This window comes from Natrix helvetica (assembly GCF_964273705.1).
Source record: "Natrix helvetica genome assembly, chromosome: 7".
NCBI classification, from domain to species: Eukaryota; Metazoa; Chordata; class Lepidosauria; order Squamata; family Natricidae; genus Natrix; species Natrix helvetica.
This window is the reverse complement of record NC_138558.1, coordinates 55,216,964-55,237,837: the sequence shown is the minus strand read 5'-3', so window position 1 is coordinate 55,237,837 and position 20,874 is coordinate 55,216,964. Positions and strand designations below refer to the sequence as shown.

The 20,874-nt window shown below is 43.2% G+C and overlaps 1 protein-coding gene across 1 annotated transcript in view; it reads right to left on the bottom strand.

Moving 5' to 3' along the window:
• Nucleotides 1-9,778: 9,778 nt before the first annotated feature.
• Nucleotides 9,779-20,874, bottom strand: part of LOC309395095 (uncharacterized protein) — a 95,008-nt gene continuing 83,912 nt past the window's right edge. Inside the window, exons 19-20 of the mRNA XM_081958895.1 lie at nt 10,751-10,841; nt 9,779-10,117 (exon numbers count right to left, since the gene is read on the bottom strand). Of these exons, the coding sequence (XP_081815021.1) occupies nt 10,043-10,117; nt 10,751-10,841 (166 nt within the window). The 3' untranslated portion in view covers nt 9,779-10,042. The remainder of the gene's footprint in view (nt 10,118-10,750; nt 10,842-20,874) is intronic.

Genomic DNA, 20,874 nt, shown 5'->3' with positions numbered 1-20,874 from the left:
CAACACCCACCCCAGATCCGCGAAGGGAAAAAACCATCACGTGACCGCAACGTGACACCGTGAGTTTGACACCTGTGGTCTAAAAGATTCCAAGACGGGCTTGGTACGTGCGGGTAGCTTGGTATGAATCTCAATGAGTATGTGGAAAAACCAACTGTTACATAACATGTAGGTTTGTTATGTATAGCATGAGAATGAAAGAACTCTTAAGATGTTGTTGGCCTTCAATGTGGTCTAGACAAGGAGCACATCAGGAGCATTAATACTTATCAGACATTATCATTGACTGTGTTTTAAGTTTATAGTAAAATGCCCTAGTGTGAATTCCCAGTTTCAAGTAGGACATATCTGTACAAGTCTATTTCAAAGACTTGAAATAGTGTAATTTACCTGCTGTATGGCTGTCTATTAATTTCAAATTTTCCTCAGTTTTCCCATACATAGTAAAGGCTAATGGAACATTCCATTTTGTACAGGTAATCCTTGACTTACAACAGTTCATTTAGTGACCATTCAAAGTTGCAATGGCACTGAAAAAGGGACTTATGACTGTTTTTCACACTTACAACCATTGCAGTATCCCCACAGTTGTCTCAAAGATGCTTTTTTCTTCAAAGGTCAGCTGGACTACTGTTTCTTTGAAGAAGAAGAAAACCCGTCTAGTTATCTTTTGAAGAAAAAAGTACCTTTAAAACAACTGTGGCTTGGATGAGTGAGATTCTCCACAGACATCCCCATGGTCATGTGATCAAAATTTGGATGCTTAACAAGTGACTCATATTTATGACAGTTGTAGTGTCCTAGTGCTATTGTTCTGGCCCAGCTTTAACAGAACCAAGAAACAGACTCCTTGTCCTGAAAACCCCCTCTTTATTTAGCTATTGTAAATTCATGGCATTCACACACAGAAAAAGTCCAGGAAATAATCCTTCCAATGGTTAATTGCAATAACAGACCTTATCAGTCCTTGGATAATTGCCAGGCCGATGGTTTTCTTCCTGAGTCGCCCCTGTTCCTCAGTTGTTCTCCTCTCCTGGCAGCTCTGCTCATATGTGCATCTGGAACAGGCCCCAGCTGTTCTTCTTCCCCACTTACCTCCGACTTCAAAGGCAGTTGGGAAATGTTGGACGGCCCTGGCTCTATCTCTGCTTCCGACACAGAGTATCCATCAGAGCCTTCCCCAGACTCCAGGACTGGCCCAAGTTCCTCCCCAACCTCATTGTCCGAGCCTGCTGCCAGCTCTGAGGGCGGCTGGTGGGCTACAACAGCTATGTGATCACCTTTTGTGAATTTTTTACAAGCAAAGTCCACAGGGAAGCCAGATTCACTTAACAATTGCGTTACTATCTTAACAACTGCAGTGATTCATTTTTAACAACCGTGGCAAGAAAAGTTGCATAATGGGGCAAAGTTCACTTAACAAATGTTTTACTTAGCAACACAAATTTTGGGCTCAATTGTGATCATAAGTAGAGTACCTTGTATTGGGAAAGTGATTCCATATAGAATAACTAAACACAATCTATACAATCTAGAGAATTAAAAGAGATTTTTCACTGACTATATATTGTCATGTCATCAATCTTGCCAAACATTTACTATTGTATGTGTCTCTGTGTGTTTATCTACACCTGTTAATTTGATTATGTGCATCAAGTTAATGTTGACTCTCAGCAATTAAATAGGCAGACTTCTCCAACATGGTTTGTCTTCAGTTTGAGCTTTTAGATCTTCTAACAATGCACTCATCACCACTTTAATTAAACTCATTCAGCTTACTTTCCTTTACCTTTCCACCATTATAGACTTTTCACATGATAAAGGTTTCATAAAACATGATAAATCTAAGCATGGTCATTTGTGTCATGAGAGAAAACTCTTGACTTGTTCTATTATCCATTTGTTATTGTTTTTAGTTACCTGTGACATTTAGAATAATAGAGTTGGACGGGATCTTGGAGGTCCTTTGCTCCCTGCTCAAGCAGAAGACCCTATACCATTTCAGACAAGTGGCTCTCCAGTCCCTTCTTAAAGGTCTGCAGTGATGAAGCACCACAACTTCTGAAGGCAAGCTATTCCACTGATTAATTGTTCTCATTACTAGGAGATTTCTCCTTAATTCTAGGTTGTTTCTCTCCTTGATTAGTTTCCATCCATTGTTTCTTGCTTTCTGGTGCTTGGGAAAATAAGTTGTCCCCCGCCCCTCTTCTTTGCATGGCAGCCCTTCAAATATTGGACCCTTAATCCTTCTTTCATTAGACTAGTCATATCCAATTTCTGACAGTATTCTCCATATTTTAGTCTCCAGGCCCCTAAACATCTTCGTTGCTCTTCTCTGCTTTATTTCCAAAGTCTCAACATCTTTTAATGGTGACCAAAATTAGATGCAGTATTACAGATGTGGTCCTACTAAGGTTTTATAAAGCAGTACTAATATTTCACTTCAACTTCACTCTATCCCTCTGTTTATGCAACCAAGGATTTCATTAGCTTTTTTGGCTGCCGCAGCACATTGTTGAATGTTTAGATTAACAGATTAAGATTATCAAATTAACAGATTAACAGAGTTGGAAGGGATCTTGTAGGTTATCTAGTCCAACCCCCGGCCCAAGCAGGAGACCCAACACCATTCCTGACAGATGATAGTCCAGTCTCTTCTTGAAAGCTTCCAGTGATGAAGCTCCCACAACCTCTGAAGGCAAGCTGTTTCATTGGTTGATTGTTCTCACTGTCAGAAAAGTTCTCCTTATTTCCAGGTTGAATCTCTCCTTGTTCAGTTTCCATCCATTATTCCTTATCTGGCCTTCAGGTGGTTTGGAAAATAGGTTGACCCCTTCTTCTCTGTGGCAGCCCCTCAAATATTGAAACACTGCTATCGTGTCTCCCATGGTCTTTCTCTTCATTAGACTTGCCATGCCCAGTTCCTGCAACTATTCATCATATGTTTTAGCCTCCAGTCTGGGGGGATGGGTTCTTGCCGGTTTTTCTACTGGTAAAACCTTGTGGTACCCCACTCCTTACTTCCCTCCATGTAGATGTAGTACCATTAAGGACTACTCATTGAGTACAGTTTGTCAATCAGTTACAAATCCATCTGATGGCGATCCCACTTTTTTCTAGTTTACCAAGAATAGGTTGTGGTCTACTTTGTCAAATGCTTTGCTGAAGTCTAAGTATATTATGTCCACAGTATTTCGCTGGTCTACTAATTTAGTCACTGTGTTGAAAAATGAATTAAGATTAGTTTGGCATGATCTGTTTTTAACAAACCCATGATGACTTCTAGTTATTACTTTACTCATTTCTAGATGTTGGCAGATCTGTTTTTTTATTCTATTTTCCAGTATCTTGCCGGGTATTGATTTTAGGCTGGTTGATCTGTAGTTTCCTGGGTCTGTTTCCCCTCCCCACTTTTTGAAGATGGGAACCATATCTGGTAGTTCCCTGGTGCTTTGGAATTTTTGAAAGATGTAGTACATGGTTCTGTGATGACACCTGCCAGCTCCTTTAGAACTCTAGGATGTAATCTGTCAGGTCCTGGTGATTTGTATTAATCAAGGTCAGACAGGTGTTCTCTTACAATTTTTTGGATTTATTTTAACTTTATAAGAGCCTCAGTGGCACAGTGGTTAGAGTGCAGTACTGCAGGCTACTTCTGCTGATTGCTGGCTGCCTGCAATTTGGCAGTTCAAATCCCACCACGCTCAAGGTTGACTCAGCCGTCCATCCTTCCAAGATGGGTAAAATGAGGACCCAAATTGTTGGAGGCAATGTGCTGACTCTGTAAAACCGCTTAGTGAGGGTTGTAAAGCACTGTAAAGCGATATATAAGTCTAAGTGCCATTGCTATTTCTAGTCCATCTTTTACAGTTGTTTTGGTAGGTTGGCCTATAGTTTCTTTTTGCATGAAGACTGATGCAAAGAATGAGTTAAGCAGCTGTTTTCTAATGCTGCCTGTTACTTCCTTGTTGCCTTCTCTCTTCAGTCAAGGACTGACCATTTCCTTGATATTTTTCTTGTTATTTGTATGTTGGAAGAAACTTTTATTATGTTTAACTTTTGTTGCAAGATTTTGTTCATTCTGCTGATATTCTGTCTTAGTTATGTGTCCCTCTTACCATTTTTGGTACTTGTCCATTTTGTTTTTCAATTTGTCAGAGAGATTTTAGTTCAGCCATTCTGGTTTCTTATTGGGTTTCTTGTTATTCTTTTTCAGTGGTATTGTGCTGGTCTGGGCTTTTATGATCATATTTTTCAGATTTTCGCAAGCTTCTTGAGCTGTTTTTCCTTTAGGATTTTTATCCAAGGAATCTTTCCCAAGTTTTCTTTGAGTTTGTTAAAAATCAGCTCTTTTAAAAACTAGGACTTTGGTATCATTATGTTTGCATTATGTTGAATTCTAGTATGACATGGTCACTCTCACCAAGGTTCCTGCGGTTTCAACTCCCTCTATCACTTCTTCTCTGTTTGTAAGAATTAAGTCCAGTATGGCTGTCCCTCTAGTTCCCTTCTCCACCTTTTGGACAACAAAGTTGTCAGCTAGGTTGGTCAAGAACCTATTCGATTTCTCACTTGGTGTGGAATTAGTTTTCCAATTGATGTCAGGCAGTGGTGGGTTTCAAAATTTTTAGAACCTATTCTGTAGGTGTGGCCTGTTTTGTGGGAGTGGCTTAGCAGTCATGTGACCCAGTGGACGTGGCTTGGCAGTCATGTGACCGGGTGGATGTGGCTTGGCAGTCATGTGACCGGGTGGGCATGGCCAAGTTGGAAAATGTGGTGAAACTCACTTAACAATGCTCTTGCTTAGCAACCAAAATTTTGGGCTCAATTGTGATCATAATTTCTTTCCCTCTCTCCCCCTCTCTCCCTTCCTCTCTTATTCTTTCTTTCTCTCTCTCTCTCTCATTCACACACACACCATTTCCTTCATGTCTGTCACTGACAGCTCTCAAAGAGAAGGAAGGACTCTTGCCTTGGGAAGGGGTTGGACTAGATTACCTCCATGTTCCCTTGCATTTCTCTATGTTCTCTGTCCCATTTAGTCACAAACAGCCCCATTCACTTTAAAGTTGGTTGCAAACTCCTCACCCCTGGGTCCACCCAAGGAGGCGAGATGTGGGGTGGGGGAAAGGGGGGAGTCTGTGGTTCCACGTCTTTCGATCTTCTTCCCTGCCTCGGTTCTGCAGGTGGGCAGGCGGCATGGTGGTGGCAGTGGGGGAGTCGGGGCACTGTCCGCTAGCCACAACGAGCCCAGGAGCAGTAGCTGCTGCCCCGCACCACCATCACTCGCTCCCCTTCAGGCCTTTGGCTGAGCATGCAGAGGGGGCGTGCGTGGCAACAGCAAGGGCAGCCGAGCGTGGGCAGCACTTTGGTGGACAAAGAAGAGCTGAGCTGAGAGGGGAAAAAAAAGCTCTGCTGGGCAGGGGAGCGCGGTGGGTCGCTCCATGGCGGGAACCTTTTATTATTTTTTCTCTTTCCCTCATGAGAGTTGCGCCAACAGCAGCGGCGGCAAGAGGAGCAACAGCCTGGTGTGTGCTCCCAGTCCGGCCTGAGGAACAGGAGGAGAGTTTGGCTGTTTAAAAAGCCCCATGTGGAACTCCTCTCCTGTTCCTTCTTTTGCTGCTTGAACAGTCATGCAGGGCGCGCTCCCTTGCTTTGACCGCCCCCTCATTTCCAATTGGGGGGGGGATCCATGGAGAGAGACGGAAAATATGAATTTCTCCCCCCCCAATTGGAAACGAGACAGCTGTCAAAGCAAGGGAATGTGCCCCACATGGCTTATTCAAACAGAAGAATTAACAGGAGGGGAGCATTCGTTGGACAAACCAACCAAGCCAACGGGCGTGCACTGCTCTCTCCTCTGACAGCCACCTCATTTCCAATGAAGGAGGTGGGGAATCCATGTGATTTCCTACCTCTGCATGGATTCCCCACCCTCCCTCCGCGCGTGCACCAGCCAAAACCTCCCAGAAGGCTTCTTCTGGCAGGCGAGTGGGAGGAAGGGGCAGGCCAGGGGAGGGACCTTTCCGGTTCCGGGCCCCCAGAAGCCCCGGTACGGGATGGCATTCCAAATTCTGTCAACCGGTACTGGCGTACCGGTCAGAACCGGCTGAAACCCACCTCTGAAGTCAGGGTAATTGAAGTCCCCCATTACTATTGTGTGTTTCCTATATATATTTGTTAATTGGTTGGCGACAAGTACGTCTATTTTTTCTGTTTGGCTGGGTGGCATATAGTATACATCTATGATAATGCTTATTAGTCAAGAGCTCATCTGGAAAAACAACACGTCTCTGGTGATTGTAAAGGCCCAACAGAGACTTCATTTTTTTTTCTTTTATATTAATCCATATGCATTCTAGGAGGTTTTCGTCCTTGGTTTCATGCATTTCTATAGCAATGTAGTGGCCCTTAACATACAGTGCAATTCCACCTCCTCTTTTTTGGAATCTGGTTTTTTTGAACAGTGTGTATCCTTCTATCAGTATGTTCCAGTCATTTAAGTGATTGTTCACTAGGACTCCAAGATCTCTTTCACAGTTTCTGCTTTTGAGCCAGGTCTCACCTAATCTGTACTTGCATATTTGGTTTTTCCTACCTAAGTGTAAAACCTTATTTTTCTCTACATTAAATTTTATTTTGTTAGAAGGGCCCAATGTTCAAATCTGTCAAGATTCATTTGGATTCTGAGCCTATCTTTTGGGATGTTGTCTATTCCTGCCAGTTTAGTTCCATCTGCAAATTTAATGAGTTCCCTTTCTATTCCCTCATCTAAGTTGTGTATGAAGATATTGAAGAGTAGTGAGTCTAAGATGGAACTTTGTGGTATCCCGCTACTTATTTCCCTTCGTTTCCATGTAGTATCATTAAGGACTACTTGTTAAGTGTAGTTTGTCAGCCAGTTACAAATCCATCTGGTAGTGATGCTGTCTATCTCACATTTTTCTATCTTACCAAGAAGTAGATTGTGGTCTACTTTGTCAAATGGCTTACCAAGGATCCAACTTTTGCTTCCATGCAGTGTCATAGTAAACCTAATTGCCTGTACAATTCTATTCTTTGTAGATGTAGATACATCATGGCATTTGAATATATTTTCCAAGGCTTTTACTGCTATCCTACCAAGGGCTAGACTATGGTGTATGCTTTACTGCTATTATTGATGGTTAAATGTAAAAGGCAAAAGCTATGCACCACTTCAACAACATGAAAGTTTTGTAAATGCTAAGGTTAGTTTCTGTACTCATTAAACTTTATATTCAATCTTAGTCCCATTTTTTTCACTCTACACCATGATTTTAATTATCAGAACATCTGAATCATTTACATTTTCAGCTATTGAAGTAGTATCAGTATAATTCAGTTATTGGTATTTCTTTTTGCAATTTTAAAACCACACTAATACGTTTCCAATCCAATATCCCTTGAGAATATTCAGCAAATAACTTGAATAAATAAGGGGATATTATACAGCTTTGTCTTATTTCTTTGCTGATCTGGAGCCTATTTCAGATAGGAGAAGAGCCAGGTAGTCAGCTGGAGCCACTGAGGGTTGTCGGAGGATGAGTACATGCAAGTATGCCTCCGTTAAATCAATTGAGGTCAGAAACCCTCACGAACCCCTTCTAAAATTGAGTTTAATGAATGCATTTTGAAATGTCTATACCGTAAATAATTGTTAAGTCCTTTTTAAGGACTTCCACCCCCCCCTCTCAAGGTCTTGGGAATGACAAATAAAATAGAATAAAAAACTTGATGTATCTGGTCATCCGGCACCTGCTGGATGGCCCTAATGTTCAAGAGGTGCTGGATGACCGATAGCATCAGGAGCTGTTTCTGCGGGTTGCAAGAAACTATACAAGGAAAGAAAAACCTCGGGGGGGGGGGGTTAGAGACGAACTCCAAGGCCAGACCGAACCTGACCGTGGACCTAACCCAGTTGTCGGATGTGGTGGCCACACACTGGGCAGCAAAATGCCTTAAGCGCCCCCCCCCAATGGGAAACCAGCCATCAGGCAGGTTAGGGCTTGCGGTAGTATTGGTTACCGCCTCCCTAAAAGGGCTGCTTGCCTTGGTTCCCTCTCTGCTGCCTGTATGGCTGCTGTCTCAGACATTGGCCAAAAAACCCCTGTGGCCTAAAGCCAGATGGGGAATAGTAGGTATTGTGAAAGGAGCCCCCGTAATCATGTATCTGAAAGGGCTGCCTCCTGAGATAGGGAGGCGAACGGGAAAAACCCCTTTTTGGGTTAGATTTATTTATTATTATTTATTATTTTATTTATTTATTTATTTATTTCTTAGCGCTTATATACCGCCCCCTCTCCCGAAAGGGACTCGGGGCGGTGTACAGTCCGTATCAAAAATACAACAAATTAAAATTATTAAATAAATAGATACATATATACGTATATGAGAGGAGGATAAAAAGATATGCAAAACTGTACAGCTAAGTAAATAGATCAGAATATACAAAATTTAAAACCCCAATATCCTGTAAGATTAAATTTAAAAGAGACGATCCCTCTAAAAACCAGTAAAAAATATGTATGCCAGGAGGTAGACGTTATAATTATGCCAGATGACAAAACCTTATGCTTCTCCTTGCCCCTGATTAACAATGGAGTGAGAGCATCCCCAAAGAGAGTCCCCCCTTTGTAAGGCTGAGGGCTCAAAGGAAGCAGACCATGGCGCTGCTGTTTAAATTACTGGCTCTGCCGCGTGCCAAACAAGCCTCACAGTTAAAGCTGCGAATGTGGCTGTCAAAGTCCAGTGCCTCTGCAGGCATTTAGGTGCGCCTTTTGAAAATGCGGCTGTCAAGGTCCGGTTGCCTCTTGCAGGCTGTTAGGCACCCTTTTGTAGCCGTAGCCGGGGCTGCGCTCGAGGTCAGTGGCGCCAAGGGGTACGGCCTATGGGCTGAAGCTCTTTGACCTATGGGAGCTGAGGACCCCTGAGACTGGAGCCAGTCTTTAAATACGTACTCACACGCAATCAGGTGATAGAAGTCAATATTTCGATCAATTAGTCTGATTTTAATCAAAGGTAGAGAGAGCAATTGGATAACATGACTATCCCAGAGTGGACTGAGTCGAAAAGCTGGGTGGAATCACTCACAGGGGCGGGTTATAAGGGATACTAATTAATTAGTAATCAGACTCAGTCCAATCAGAGAGCGGATGATGTCAACCCATGCATGGATGCCATCTCCACCTTATTAAGAATGCAGAATTACAGGCTAATTCTGCTGATTGCCAGCTTGATTCTCACCAACTCAATAACCAGATTGTTGGGGCCAATATGCTGAATTTGTAAACTGCTTAGAGAGGGCTATAAAGCACTATGAAGCAGTATATAAGTGTGCTATTGCTATTGCACCCTGTTCTGTTCACATTGAGATTATTTGTCCTAAGTATAGTTTTCTTATGAAGACACATGCTTTGGGAACCCACTTTCCTAATGATATTCTACAGTTTAATATGGTCAACCAAACTGAGGGCCTTTCTTTAAACAAAAAAAGAGCACATTTTGACTTGTTAGCATTCTTAAGCTTTTTCTGTTATTCAGTGTATATTAGCAATATTGTTTCTTCTTACCCCATGGTAATAAGATTTAATTTTGGCAAATCCAGTAGTATTCCACTATTATTGTAGACAACTGTTGCTCATTCTGGGTGGACATATAATTTGAATATATAATTATAGTTATAATTATGCACAGTATTCCTAGTTTTATATCTGTAATACCAGGCAGGAGAGAAAGAGAAACAGTTTTTACTTGAGAGCAGTAGTTATCTCTTGGAAAAATATTCTATAATTTATTGCTTAATTATATTCACAGGAAATAAACAGGATCATCATTGAATGCAGCAGACAGGAAATACCAGTGATATACAAAGTAGCCATTAGTTCTGGAATTACTCAGAACATTCTCATATCTGAACATTAGGAATCGGTTAAATCCTTAGATGATAAACATCACCAAAACTTTTGGTTTGTTAAATTTATTTAAAATATTGCAATTTCAAAATGGAATAAAAACAAAGATGTTATTCTATTAAAGATTTTAAATCTGGAACATTTTTAATCTTGAAGTCAAGTAGCATTTGTCCAAATGCCTTGCCCTGTAAAAGAAATAAAGGAGAAAAAAACTCTGTAGTTCAAACTCAGCCAGGAAAAAAGTGAAATTTTCTCAAATAACGTGTCACTTTTTGAGCATCAACCTCCTGTAGAATAGTGCAATCTACTTCTGAATGAGATTGTCTTTTTATTGCTCCTTTAGATACCTGCATTATAAATCTGGGATTTACTCCTAGTATAACATGCATCGGCTTGTATAATACATATAACAAACATGCATGGACTTCAGTTGTAATCTGTAAAAAGGGCACTTCTGAAAGTTGACTATAATAAATTCTGAATTTTAGAGCTAGAATTAATTATATGAGAGTGATGCCTCACTGATATTATAATACAAACTTGACTGACAAAAGGAACTATGTAACATAAAAATAATAGCTAGATTCCCCTTTTCAAGTATGATACTAAGAAAAAATAACTTGACCTGTTGCATCTTAAAGAGGCAACATCCTAAACATTTCTTTGTTTTGTGAAATACTATTAACTAGAACCAATTTTGGGATAAATACAGAGACTGCATTTCTTTATACCCCTCTATATACGTAATGTATTTGAAACTGATGCCAGTTTATGAAATCTTTGCTTTACTGAATGATTCTTTATAAATAGATACCTACTTGTGGGTCACTTCTCAGAGATGCTGTGCCACCACCACCAAGAGAGTTTTTTAGAACGAAATTTAATCCATATATTCCTGGCAAGTCATATCTGTAAAGATAAAAAATACCATACTTTATCTGTTTAAAGGAAGGTGATGAGAATTTTAAAAAAAAGACAACTCAGAAATGCAAAAACAATATAGTTGGTAATACCTACAGTTATTTACCTTGAATGAATTCAGCTTTTGAGAAACTTTTCAGAAATTTAAAGGTAACAAGGATGATTAGGGGCTAGAAATTAAATTTTATGAAGAGAGTTTGAAGATGAGAAGATGAGGTCTATAACAGCACTCTTTAAGTACTTGGTAGTGACACAGAAAGCCCAGGTCCACTTTCTAGCACCCAAAAGTGTAAGACATAGGGTTCAGGTTACATGCTGAGACTGATGCCCAAATGAACTCCTTCCACATATTTGATTCTGTGATTCAAAAATAATTTATTATGGTATGATTGGACATGTTAGAATAAATTGCTACCTTAGAACTATGGAAAAGCATGTTCATTAAGTTCATTGAAACATTACATTATTATTTTTCTCCCATGTTGCTATTTAATCTTGTTAATATGAAGTCACTAGTAGCTGATCATTTTATGTCTGCTGTCAGGTTCCGAAGGGTTAATGAAACCAGCCAAACACAGAAACAGTTTGTAAATGCAATTTGTATTCTTCCTTCGGCACGAACTGACCAACAAAGCACTAAGGCAATGCATAAATTGTCAGAGCTGCCACCCTGTGCTTCCCACCACCTTTTATAGCTATGTTGGTAATTAAGGTAAACCGCACCCCGCGCGTGCGCACTCCCATCACCTTGTGACCCAGAGCAAAAACCACCCGGCAATTAATCATGGATTGTTAGCGGGAGTTTCTTCAGCTTGTGGAGGTGGGATGGTGAGTCTTGGCAGCTGGCCCAGTCATCTTCCCTGAATGGCAGCTCCAGGCCTCTGGCCTGACCGGAGCTGACATGTGGCCCCCTACCACAGGGACAGCATTTGGGGAGCTACAAATTACAGTTAGTTAGGAGTTGAAGGATCCCTTTTCCCCGGTTTTGTGGGATGTCGAGGGTGGAATCTCGCTACCCGCTGGGATGCCCTACAATCCTTGCTATGAACCCAAGATGCCTCCGACAGGGGATAACCTTTCCATAAAATAAGGTATTGTAACTGTCCCCTGTGCCACTTGGAATCTGGTATATCTTGCACTATATAGTGCTGTTCCCCATCTACAGTAACTGGGGCTGGTGGCCGTAGCAGGTCTCCTCTGATATCAGAGGCCTGAATTAATCGGAGCAGGCTGCAGTGGAAGACTGGATGTGCTTTCCCCAGTAGAGAGGGGAGTCATAGCTGCACTATGACCAGGTAAATAACTCGCATGATTGGGAAAGACCCAATGAATTTGGGCCCAAGTTTCTTACATGGCAACGGCAGCCTGAGATATTTAGTGGAGGGGTATACCCTCTGGCCTACATGGAAAGGTCCTTGTGCCTTGCGCTTTCACCGGCACTCTTTTTATATGTGGAAAAAGAGTGACATTACACATCCCTCACCACTTTCCAAACTGTTTGCATCTGGGCTATCCGCTCCTGCGAAGTCGTGTCATCTGGGCGCACTTGAGGACACTCCGGAATTGGGACGAACTCCTGCCCTGTAGCCACATGAAATGGGGTAAACCCCTTACTTTTGTGCAGTGTATTGTTATATGCAACTTCTGCAAACGGGAGGAGTTCAGCCCAATTGAACTGTTGGTACTGGACATAACATCTCAAGTAGCATTGCACCATCGTTTTTGCTCTCTCCGCTGCACCATTTGTTGCAGGGTGGGGGGGCTGTACTAAGTCCCTGTGAAGACCCCACCATTGCCCCGAATCTATGCCAGAACCAGGCAGTGAATTGCACTCCCCTGTCTGAAATTATCCTTTTGGGGATGCCATGGAGTCTATAGACATGGGCAATAAGCAGTTTGGCCAGCTTCCTAGCAGATGGAAGGCCGGTATATGCTACAAAATGAGCTTGCTTGGAGATTATCATCCAAATGACCTTGTTCCCTTGGCTCTCCGGTAAATCCATGATGAAGGCCATGGCTAACTGTTCCCATGGCCGAATTGGATCTGCCACCTGCTGTAAAAGACCAGGAGGCCGGCCAGGCAGGGCATTCATGGTAGTGCAAACAACACAACTCCTTATATATTCCTCTATGTCCCTCTTCATGTGGGGCCACCAGAAGTGGCGATTTACTAAATGCAGAGTCTTGAGAAACCCAAAATGTCCAGCTGAGCGAACGTCATGGCAGCACTGCAGCACAGCCACCCATACCACACTTGGTACATATAACTTCGACTCCTTCCAGGGAAAGCCCTCTCGCTGTGTTAATAAAGTTTGCTTTTCTTGAAACCATTGGTCCATTGGGAGTGCTGCTTTGATTGCTCTGGAGAGGTCCTCCCCCGGGCATACAGGTTTGGTGCCGATGGGGCCTGTTGAATGGCTAACACCCTAGGCTGTGAGGTTGGGATGATAGCCTGTACTAGATCCTCGCTTTTATTATGATATTGTGGTTTGCGGGAGAGGGCATCAGCTAAGAAGTCCTTGCCCCCTGGTATATATTTTAATTGGAAGTTGAATCACCAAAAAAACAAGGCCCATCTAACTTGTTTTGGTGACAATCTTCACGGGGTCTGGAGGGCCTCCAAATTCTTGTGGTCCATCCAGACCACAAAGGGTATCCCTCCCCCTTTTAGTAAATGCTGCCACTTCAACAGGGCCCACTGGACCGCAAACGCCTCCTTCCCCCAAATGTGCCAGTTGCGTTCGGTCCCTGTCAACTTCCTCGAGGTGTAGGCACATGGCTGTAGGACTCCTTCATTGTTCTTTTGTAAGAGAACTGCAGCCACCGCCACATCACTGATGTCTGCCTGAACCATGAATTGCTTAGTGGGCTCTGGATGTTTCAATACCGGCTCTTGTGCAAACAAGGACTTCAGACATTCAAACGCTTGCTGACACGGTGTTGTCCACACAACTAGGCTTCCCGGTCGAGGGTTTGCCATGTGATGTCTGGTGCGTAAGAGATCGGTTAGTGGAAGGGCCACTTGGCCAAAGGACGGGATGAACTGGCGAAGCACAGGGTGGCAGCTCTGACAAACTGTAAGGTTCCGAAGGGTTAATGAAACCAGCCAAACACAGAACGTTTTGTAACTGCAGTTTGTATTCTTCCTTCGGCATGAATTCACCAACAAAGCACTAAGGCAATGCATAAATTGTCAGAGCAAGGTCTGTGATTAACAAGGCCCCCCTCATCAATGAGTTGATCTCAGAGGGGGAGCTAGACCTTGCAGGGATAACGGAGACCTGGTTGGGCCACGAGGGCGGTTTGCCCCTCGTGGAAATGTGCCCACTGGGTTTCCGGGCATTTCATCAGCCCCGGGCCCTGGGTAAGGGTGGTGGGGTGGCGGTAGTTATTCGGGAATGTTTGGAGCCGAGAGAGTTCACTGTTCCTCAGATACCCGGGTGTGAGTCCCTTGGTGTGAAATGCGGCCCAGGGAGGCAGGGGGGCTTGCTGATTGCATACTTGGCTCCTCGCTATGCATCAGCAGCCCTGCCCGAGCTCCTCGAGCTGATCTCGGAAACGGCAGTTGAGACCCCCAAGCTTCTGGTTATGGGGGATTTCAACTTGCCATCGACGGGAGAGGCTTCTGAGGTGGCTCGGGAGTTCATGGCTTCCATGACGGCCATGGACCTGACCCAATTAGTTCAGGGCCCCACTCACGAAGGTGGTCACACACTGGACCTTGTTTTCGTATCTGAGCAGTGGACGAGTGATCTGGGAATGGGGGATTTAGTCATCACGCCCCTGTCATGGTCTGATCACTCATCTCTCTGGCTGAACTTCCCTGGCGCTACCTCCCACCGCGAGGAGGCGGAACCAGACTGTCTAATTTGGTACCGCCCCAGGCACCTGATGGAACCGGATAGATTCCAGACGGAGCTTGGGCCAATACCTATAGCCCTGACCCGCTCCCGGTCGGAGGACCTAGCCGCCGCCTGGAATAGGGCGGCGGCTGGGGCCTTGGACCGGGTTGCGCCTTTGCGACGTCTCCTGCGGCAGCGATCCACCCGGGCTCCTTGGTTTACCGAGGAGCTGAGGGTGATGAAACGCCACAGGAGACATCTAGAGAGCAGGTGGAGGTCCTCACGCGCCGAATCTGATCGAGCACAGGTAAGAGCCTACTTGCGGACTTACCTTGTGGCATTAAGGGCGGCCAAACGTAGACATTGTGCCGCCCTTATTGCGTCCGCCGATAACCGCCCTGCCGTCCTGTTTCGGGTGACCCGCTCCCTCCTATCACAGAGGACGCGGGGGGCACCCCTGCAGGGAAGAGCAGAGGAGTTTGGGGAATATCTGCAGGACAAAGTCGCTCAGATCCGGAGCGGATGGGCCCCCTTCAGTGGACCGGACGAGCCGTCAACAGCGAGTCTTGTGAGACCACTCTGGGAGGAGTTTGACTCTGTTGCCCCCGAGGATTTGGACAGGTTACGTGGACGGCTGCGACCCACCACATGTTCAATGGACCCGTGTCCCTCCTGGCTGGTACTGGCATCCTGGGAGACGACACGAGGCTGGCTTCTGGGCCTGGTGAACGCTTCGTTGGGTGAGGGATCCTTGCCAACCGCCTTGAAAGAGGCGGTGGTGAGGCCCCCGCTCAAGAAGCCTTCACTGGACCCAACGGAACTAGCTAATTACCGTCCAGTCTCCAACCTTCCCTTTTTGGCGAATTTCCGTGACACCTCGACGAATCCGAATATCTAGACTCACGCCAGTCCGGTTTCCGACCCGGGCACAGCACGGAGACAGCCTTGGTCGCGTTGGTTGATGATCTCTGGAGGGCCAGAGATAGAGGTTGTTCCTCTATCCTGGTCCTATTAGACCTCTCAGCGGCTTTTGATACCATCGACCATGGTATCCTATTGCGCCGGCTGGGTGGGATGGGAGTCGGAGGCACCGTTCTACGGTGGTTCGGCTCCTACCTCTCTGACCGGACGCAATGTGTGTTGACAGGGGGGCAGAGGTCGACCCTGAGGCCACTCTCTTGTGGGGTGCCGCAGGGGTCGGTCCTCTCGCCCCTCCTGTTCAACGCATATGTGAAGCCGCTGGGGGAGATCATCCGTGGTTTTGGGGTTGTTTACCATCTGTACACTGATGATACGCAGCTGTACATCTCAACCCCAAACCACCCCAACGAGGCTGTCGAAGTGATGTCCCGGTGTTTGGAAGCCGTCGGGGTCTGGATGGGGGACAACAGACTCAAACTCAACCCCTCCAAGACTGAGTGGCTGTGGCTACCGGCACCCCGGTTCAGCCAGCTAACTCCATCGCTGGCCATAGGGGGTGAACAACTCCCCCCTGTGGAGCGGGCGCGCAATTTGGGCGTCCTCCTAGATGCCCGGCTGTCTATGGATGACCATGTGGCAGCCGTGGCAAGGAGGGCGTTCCACCAGGTTCACCTGGTGCGTCAATTGCGCCCCCTACTGGACCGGGATGCCCTACACACGGTCACTCATGCGCTGGTGACGTCTCGCCTGGACTACTGCAATGCCCTCTACATGGGGCTTCCCTTGGGACGCATCTGAAGACTACAGCTAGTCCAGAACGCAGCCGCGCGGGTGATTATGGGGAGCTCAAGATACTCCCACGTGACACCTCTCCTGCGCGAGCTGCACTGGCTACCTGTGGTTTTTCGGGTGCGTTTCAAGGTATTGATTACCATCTTTAAAGCGCTCCATGGCACAGGACCCAGTTACCTGCGGGATCGTATCCTCCCGCACACATCCCTACGACCAATCCGCTCTCACAGGGAGGGACTACTACTGGTGCCGTCTACTAGGCAGTGCCAGCGGGCGACGCCTAGGGGTAGGACCTTCTCTGTGATGGGCCCAACCCTCTGGAATGACCTCCCCCCCGACATTAGAACTACCACTGACTTCCGTTCCTTCCGTCAAAAATTAAAGACTCACCTGTTTCGATTAGCTGGCGTGGCACATTCTTAGTTTTTACCTCCCAGTGGATATATTTTAATGGGTAATTTTGGGTAATATTTTAACTCCTGGGTTATTAGAGTTTTTAATGTACTATATTTATTATTCTATATACAGTCTTGCAACCTCCTCCACCTACGTATTTAATTATTTAACTGTTTTATGTATGTATTTTATAATGCATTTTAGTGACTGTACACCGCCCCGAGTCCCTTTCGGGAGAGGGGGCGGTCTATAAATACGAATAATAAATAAAATAAATAAAATAAGAGCTGCCACCCTGTGCTTCCCACCACCTTTTATAGCTATATTGGTAATTATGATAAACCGCACCCCATGTGTGTGCACATCCATCACCTTATGACCCAGAGCAAAAACCACCCAGCAATTAATCATGGATTGTTAGCGGGAGTTTCTTCAGCTTGTGGAGGTGGAACAGTGAGTCTTGGTAGCTGGCCCAGTCATCTCCCCTGAATGGCAGCTCCAGGCCTCTGGGCTGGCCGGACCTGATATCTGCCTCTAAATGGAGAACATTGTTAGAAACACCAATTAGGAATGTTCTGGAATAACCAGCAGATTTTTCTAGGTGATATATTGGTCCTCATCACTACTATTTCATGTCTCTCTGAAAATAATTTGCTTTTCAACAGAATTTTCATGTCTTTTCCTTGGTATGACAAGGATAGTTGACAATCATACTTTGACTTTATTTATTCCTTCATTCATTTCAGCCTAGATACTTCCAATATAACAGTTACTTACGTATAATATCACAGATTCAATTACTTCTCGTGGTATCTTAAGTTCCCATTTTAAAAATAATATTCGCTTAAATTTAACTTACCTAAAAAATTTTTAGTATGGTGACTCACCAAACTTTAACAACACAATCTTTATTTATCATCTTATGAATTCATAAAAAATCATGAATTCATTTGGGACATTAACTGATGATAGATAGAAAACTGTAGTCTTGCTTTATTGGAGTGGTTCCTAAAGCAAATTTTTAAGCATTGTGCAAAAAAAATGTGGAAATGAAGATACCTGATTTACCCATGTTGAAGAAAAAGATTTATATAGAAATCAAGCAAGTGAAACATTATAAATGTATTCAGGTTAAATGTGCTATGGCTTTCAGCATTTTCTCTATGAACAGACTGGCTGACTGTGGAACAGATAGTAGAGAGCATCTAACTGTTCACATGTATTTCAAAATGGTTTTAGATAGTAGGAGTTACATTTTTATATTTAAAAAGTTATTTAATATAATTGGAAATTTGAAAAACACAAAAATTATGCTGATAGTATACAAGAATGATATCCATCTTTTCATTTTACAACTAATGTTTTTATGTAACTCTTTGTTCAATGGAACAATTGTTTCCATTTGTTCTTGTTCCTTTAGGAACAGAGTGTTTATCACAGTTAATAAGAAGCTTCAGGAAGCTTAAAACATGTGAATATAATTCCTTCTAATTCTTAAGACATACACAAAAGTGTTCTTTCTTTTGCAAGTTTCTTTTAATTCTACTCACATTACCCTATCAATACATTATTAAAAGAACAAAAAGTCCATGGTTTCATTACTAAAATAAGTTTACTGTAATCAGACATTTTAATTGAATAGTTTTCATAACAGCAGTGAAAGATTTTACTTTTTTCTTATCTCTGAATTGTCTGGTTGTAAAAGAAGCATTGACCATTATTGTTCATGATCCACCAACATGACAAATAACTAGAGAAGGATTGAATCAGTTGTGGAAGATTTCACACAAAATGTTAGAATGTACTCAGATTTATTAGAACACACCTTAATTTAATAATGGAAAACCTTCATATTTAAACCCAAGGATATACCATACCCATTTCTTTTTTTATAAAAGTTTTTTTTTATTTTCAAAACAAACACAACACATCCTTCTTTACATACTGTAGAAAGTGTATCAGTTGGTTACAAAAAGGCTTACGTACATCTCTTCCACAGTCAACAAACATAATTCATATTAACTCAAGTATTTTAACTCAGATATTTTCATTTGACTATAATTGTTTAAACGTCCATCATAAAATATACCAAGATTTAATACATAACCACATACTGGCATTTCATTTACTATTTCTAAAATCCTCCAATAACACTGAATCCTTATGTCCTATTCAAGCTAAACATCAATAATATTTAATAACAAAGTTTTCTAATCCTTCTTTCCAAATCACTGTTTACAATTTACATCCAATTTCCTTATGTTGTACCCATACCTATATATACATTATCGTTATCCCTCCTTTATTTAACTATATCCTGCATCATAACATTTCTCCCCTAATATTCAAGACTTAACTGTATCTAACTTAGTTCTTTTTTATTAACCTTTATATATAATCCCAAAGAATTTCTAATCTTCCTTTCATGGATACCATTCAATATTCATATCCCATTATTACTTATCATAACACTACACATTGTATACATTATTATCATTATCAATTATTTATTTAACTATCTATTGTCACTAAATTTCACTAATTTTAACTAGTTCTAAATTATATTCTTCCATCTATCAACCTGTATCTTTCCAATTGCAAAACAGTCTCATATCTTCTGCCATTTGTGGTGTCAGTCCTCTAATCATCTCCTTAATCAACTTTGTATGGACTCCTCTTAGCAACTCCTTGCTTATAAAATCTCTCATGTAATTTCGATGCCCTTCTTCTGTTTCCTTAATCAGCTTATCTTTGATTGTTGGTAGTGTTATCAATGATATTGCTAATAAAATGTCTCTCTTTAAATCCATAAATTCTTTTGTTTTTTCTTCTTCTATATCTTGCCATCTGGAGTAGATTTCCCCTCCATTTAATTCCGCTTTCAGTATTCCACTCTTTTCAATCTCAGAGACAAACCAATCACCATAACTATCAGCAATTTTAATTTCTTTATATTCATTTTCCTCTTCGATTTTAGGGCTTTTTTCCATTTGATGAACATCTTCAACTTCTTCATCATATTTTGCTGTTAGATGCACTAAGTCTTCCAATTTCTTCTCTAACCTCTCACGTGTATTTGATAATTTCTGTATTTCTGAGAATATTTTTTGCAGACTTAAAACTTCTTTCTGTAATAATAACATTCCTTTCTCTGAGAATCAAGGACATTCTGTCCTGCACCTGGAAGGGTGTGACTGGGAGGCATCTCCAGTTGGGACAGTGCTTTGATTGGACCCTGTGATAGACATGTGGATGCTGGGTAGGTGCTTGGAATTTCCTTTGCGTGGGGAAAACCTGGAAGCTTTCAGATTTGGGTTTTCCCAAATGTGCCAATATGACATCTCTAATAAAATGGAACTTTGAGGAACTTCGAGCCTCAGAGTCTTATTTCATTGGAGGTGTTACTTGGAGCCCTGACATTAACCCGAATCCTCTTTAAACTTCAACCAGCTCTCCAAACCACAGGGTGCTGTCTGGAGTCCTGAGCCCCGAATGTCAACCCTATACCGGGCGCCGTGAAGACTCAGGGAAGATGGAAGAAGACAAATCAACCACAGAGGGAGCCAGTCAGCGATGTGTGTTGCAACCATCTACCTCCTTTCCCAAGCCATGGTGGAAGCAGAAATAGCGTCAGAAACGGAATGCCAGCTAGGTGCCTGCCCAAAAAACCAGTGCCTGAGTGAGCCAGCCAACCAGATCTTACTCTATGGGATAAAGCTGTGGGAGAAGAGCTTTCTTAAGAGGCAATGTCTGGAACAATGCTACCAAACCAGCAAATGGGACTGAACAGAACGGAGCAGACTAACGAATGGAGGGCATCAGGACCAGCAGACTCCAGGCACTCTCAGGAGTAAGAATTCCTGCTATTGTCGTGCAGCCAATTGCTAGTGGACCTCCCGGAGCAATTTGGCCAACTCAGTGTGGGCAGTGTCACTCAGCTCTCTGGGACTGGACAACCCTGGTGGACTCTGGCTCAGTCCACATTTACCTTTCTGAGCCTCAAAGCCACAGCGCCACCCAGTGCAGCGTCTCCCTCTTCTATATGGCACAAAGCGGATCATGCCACAGAT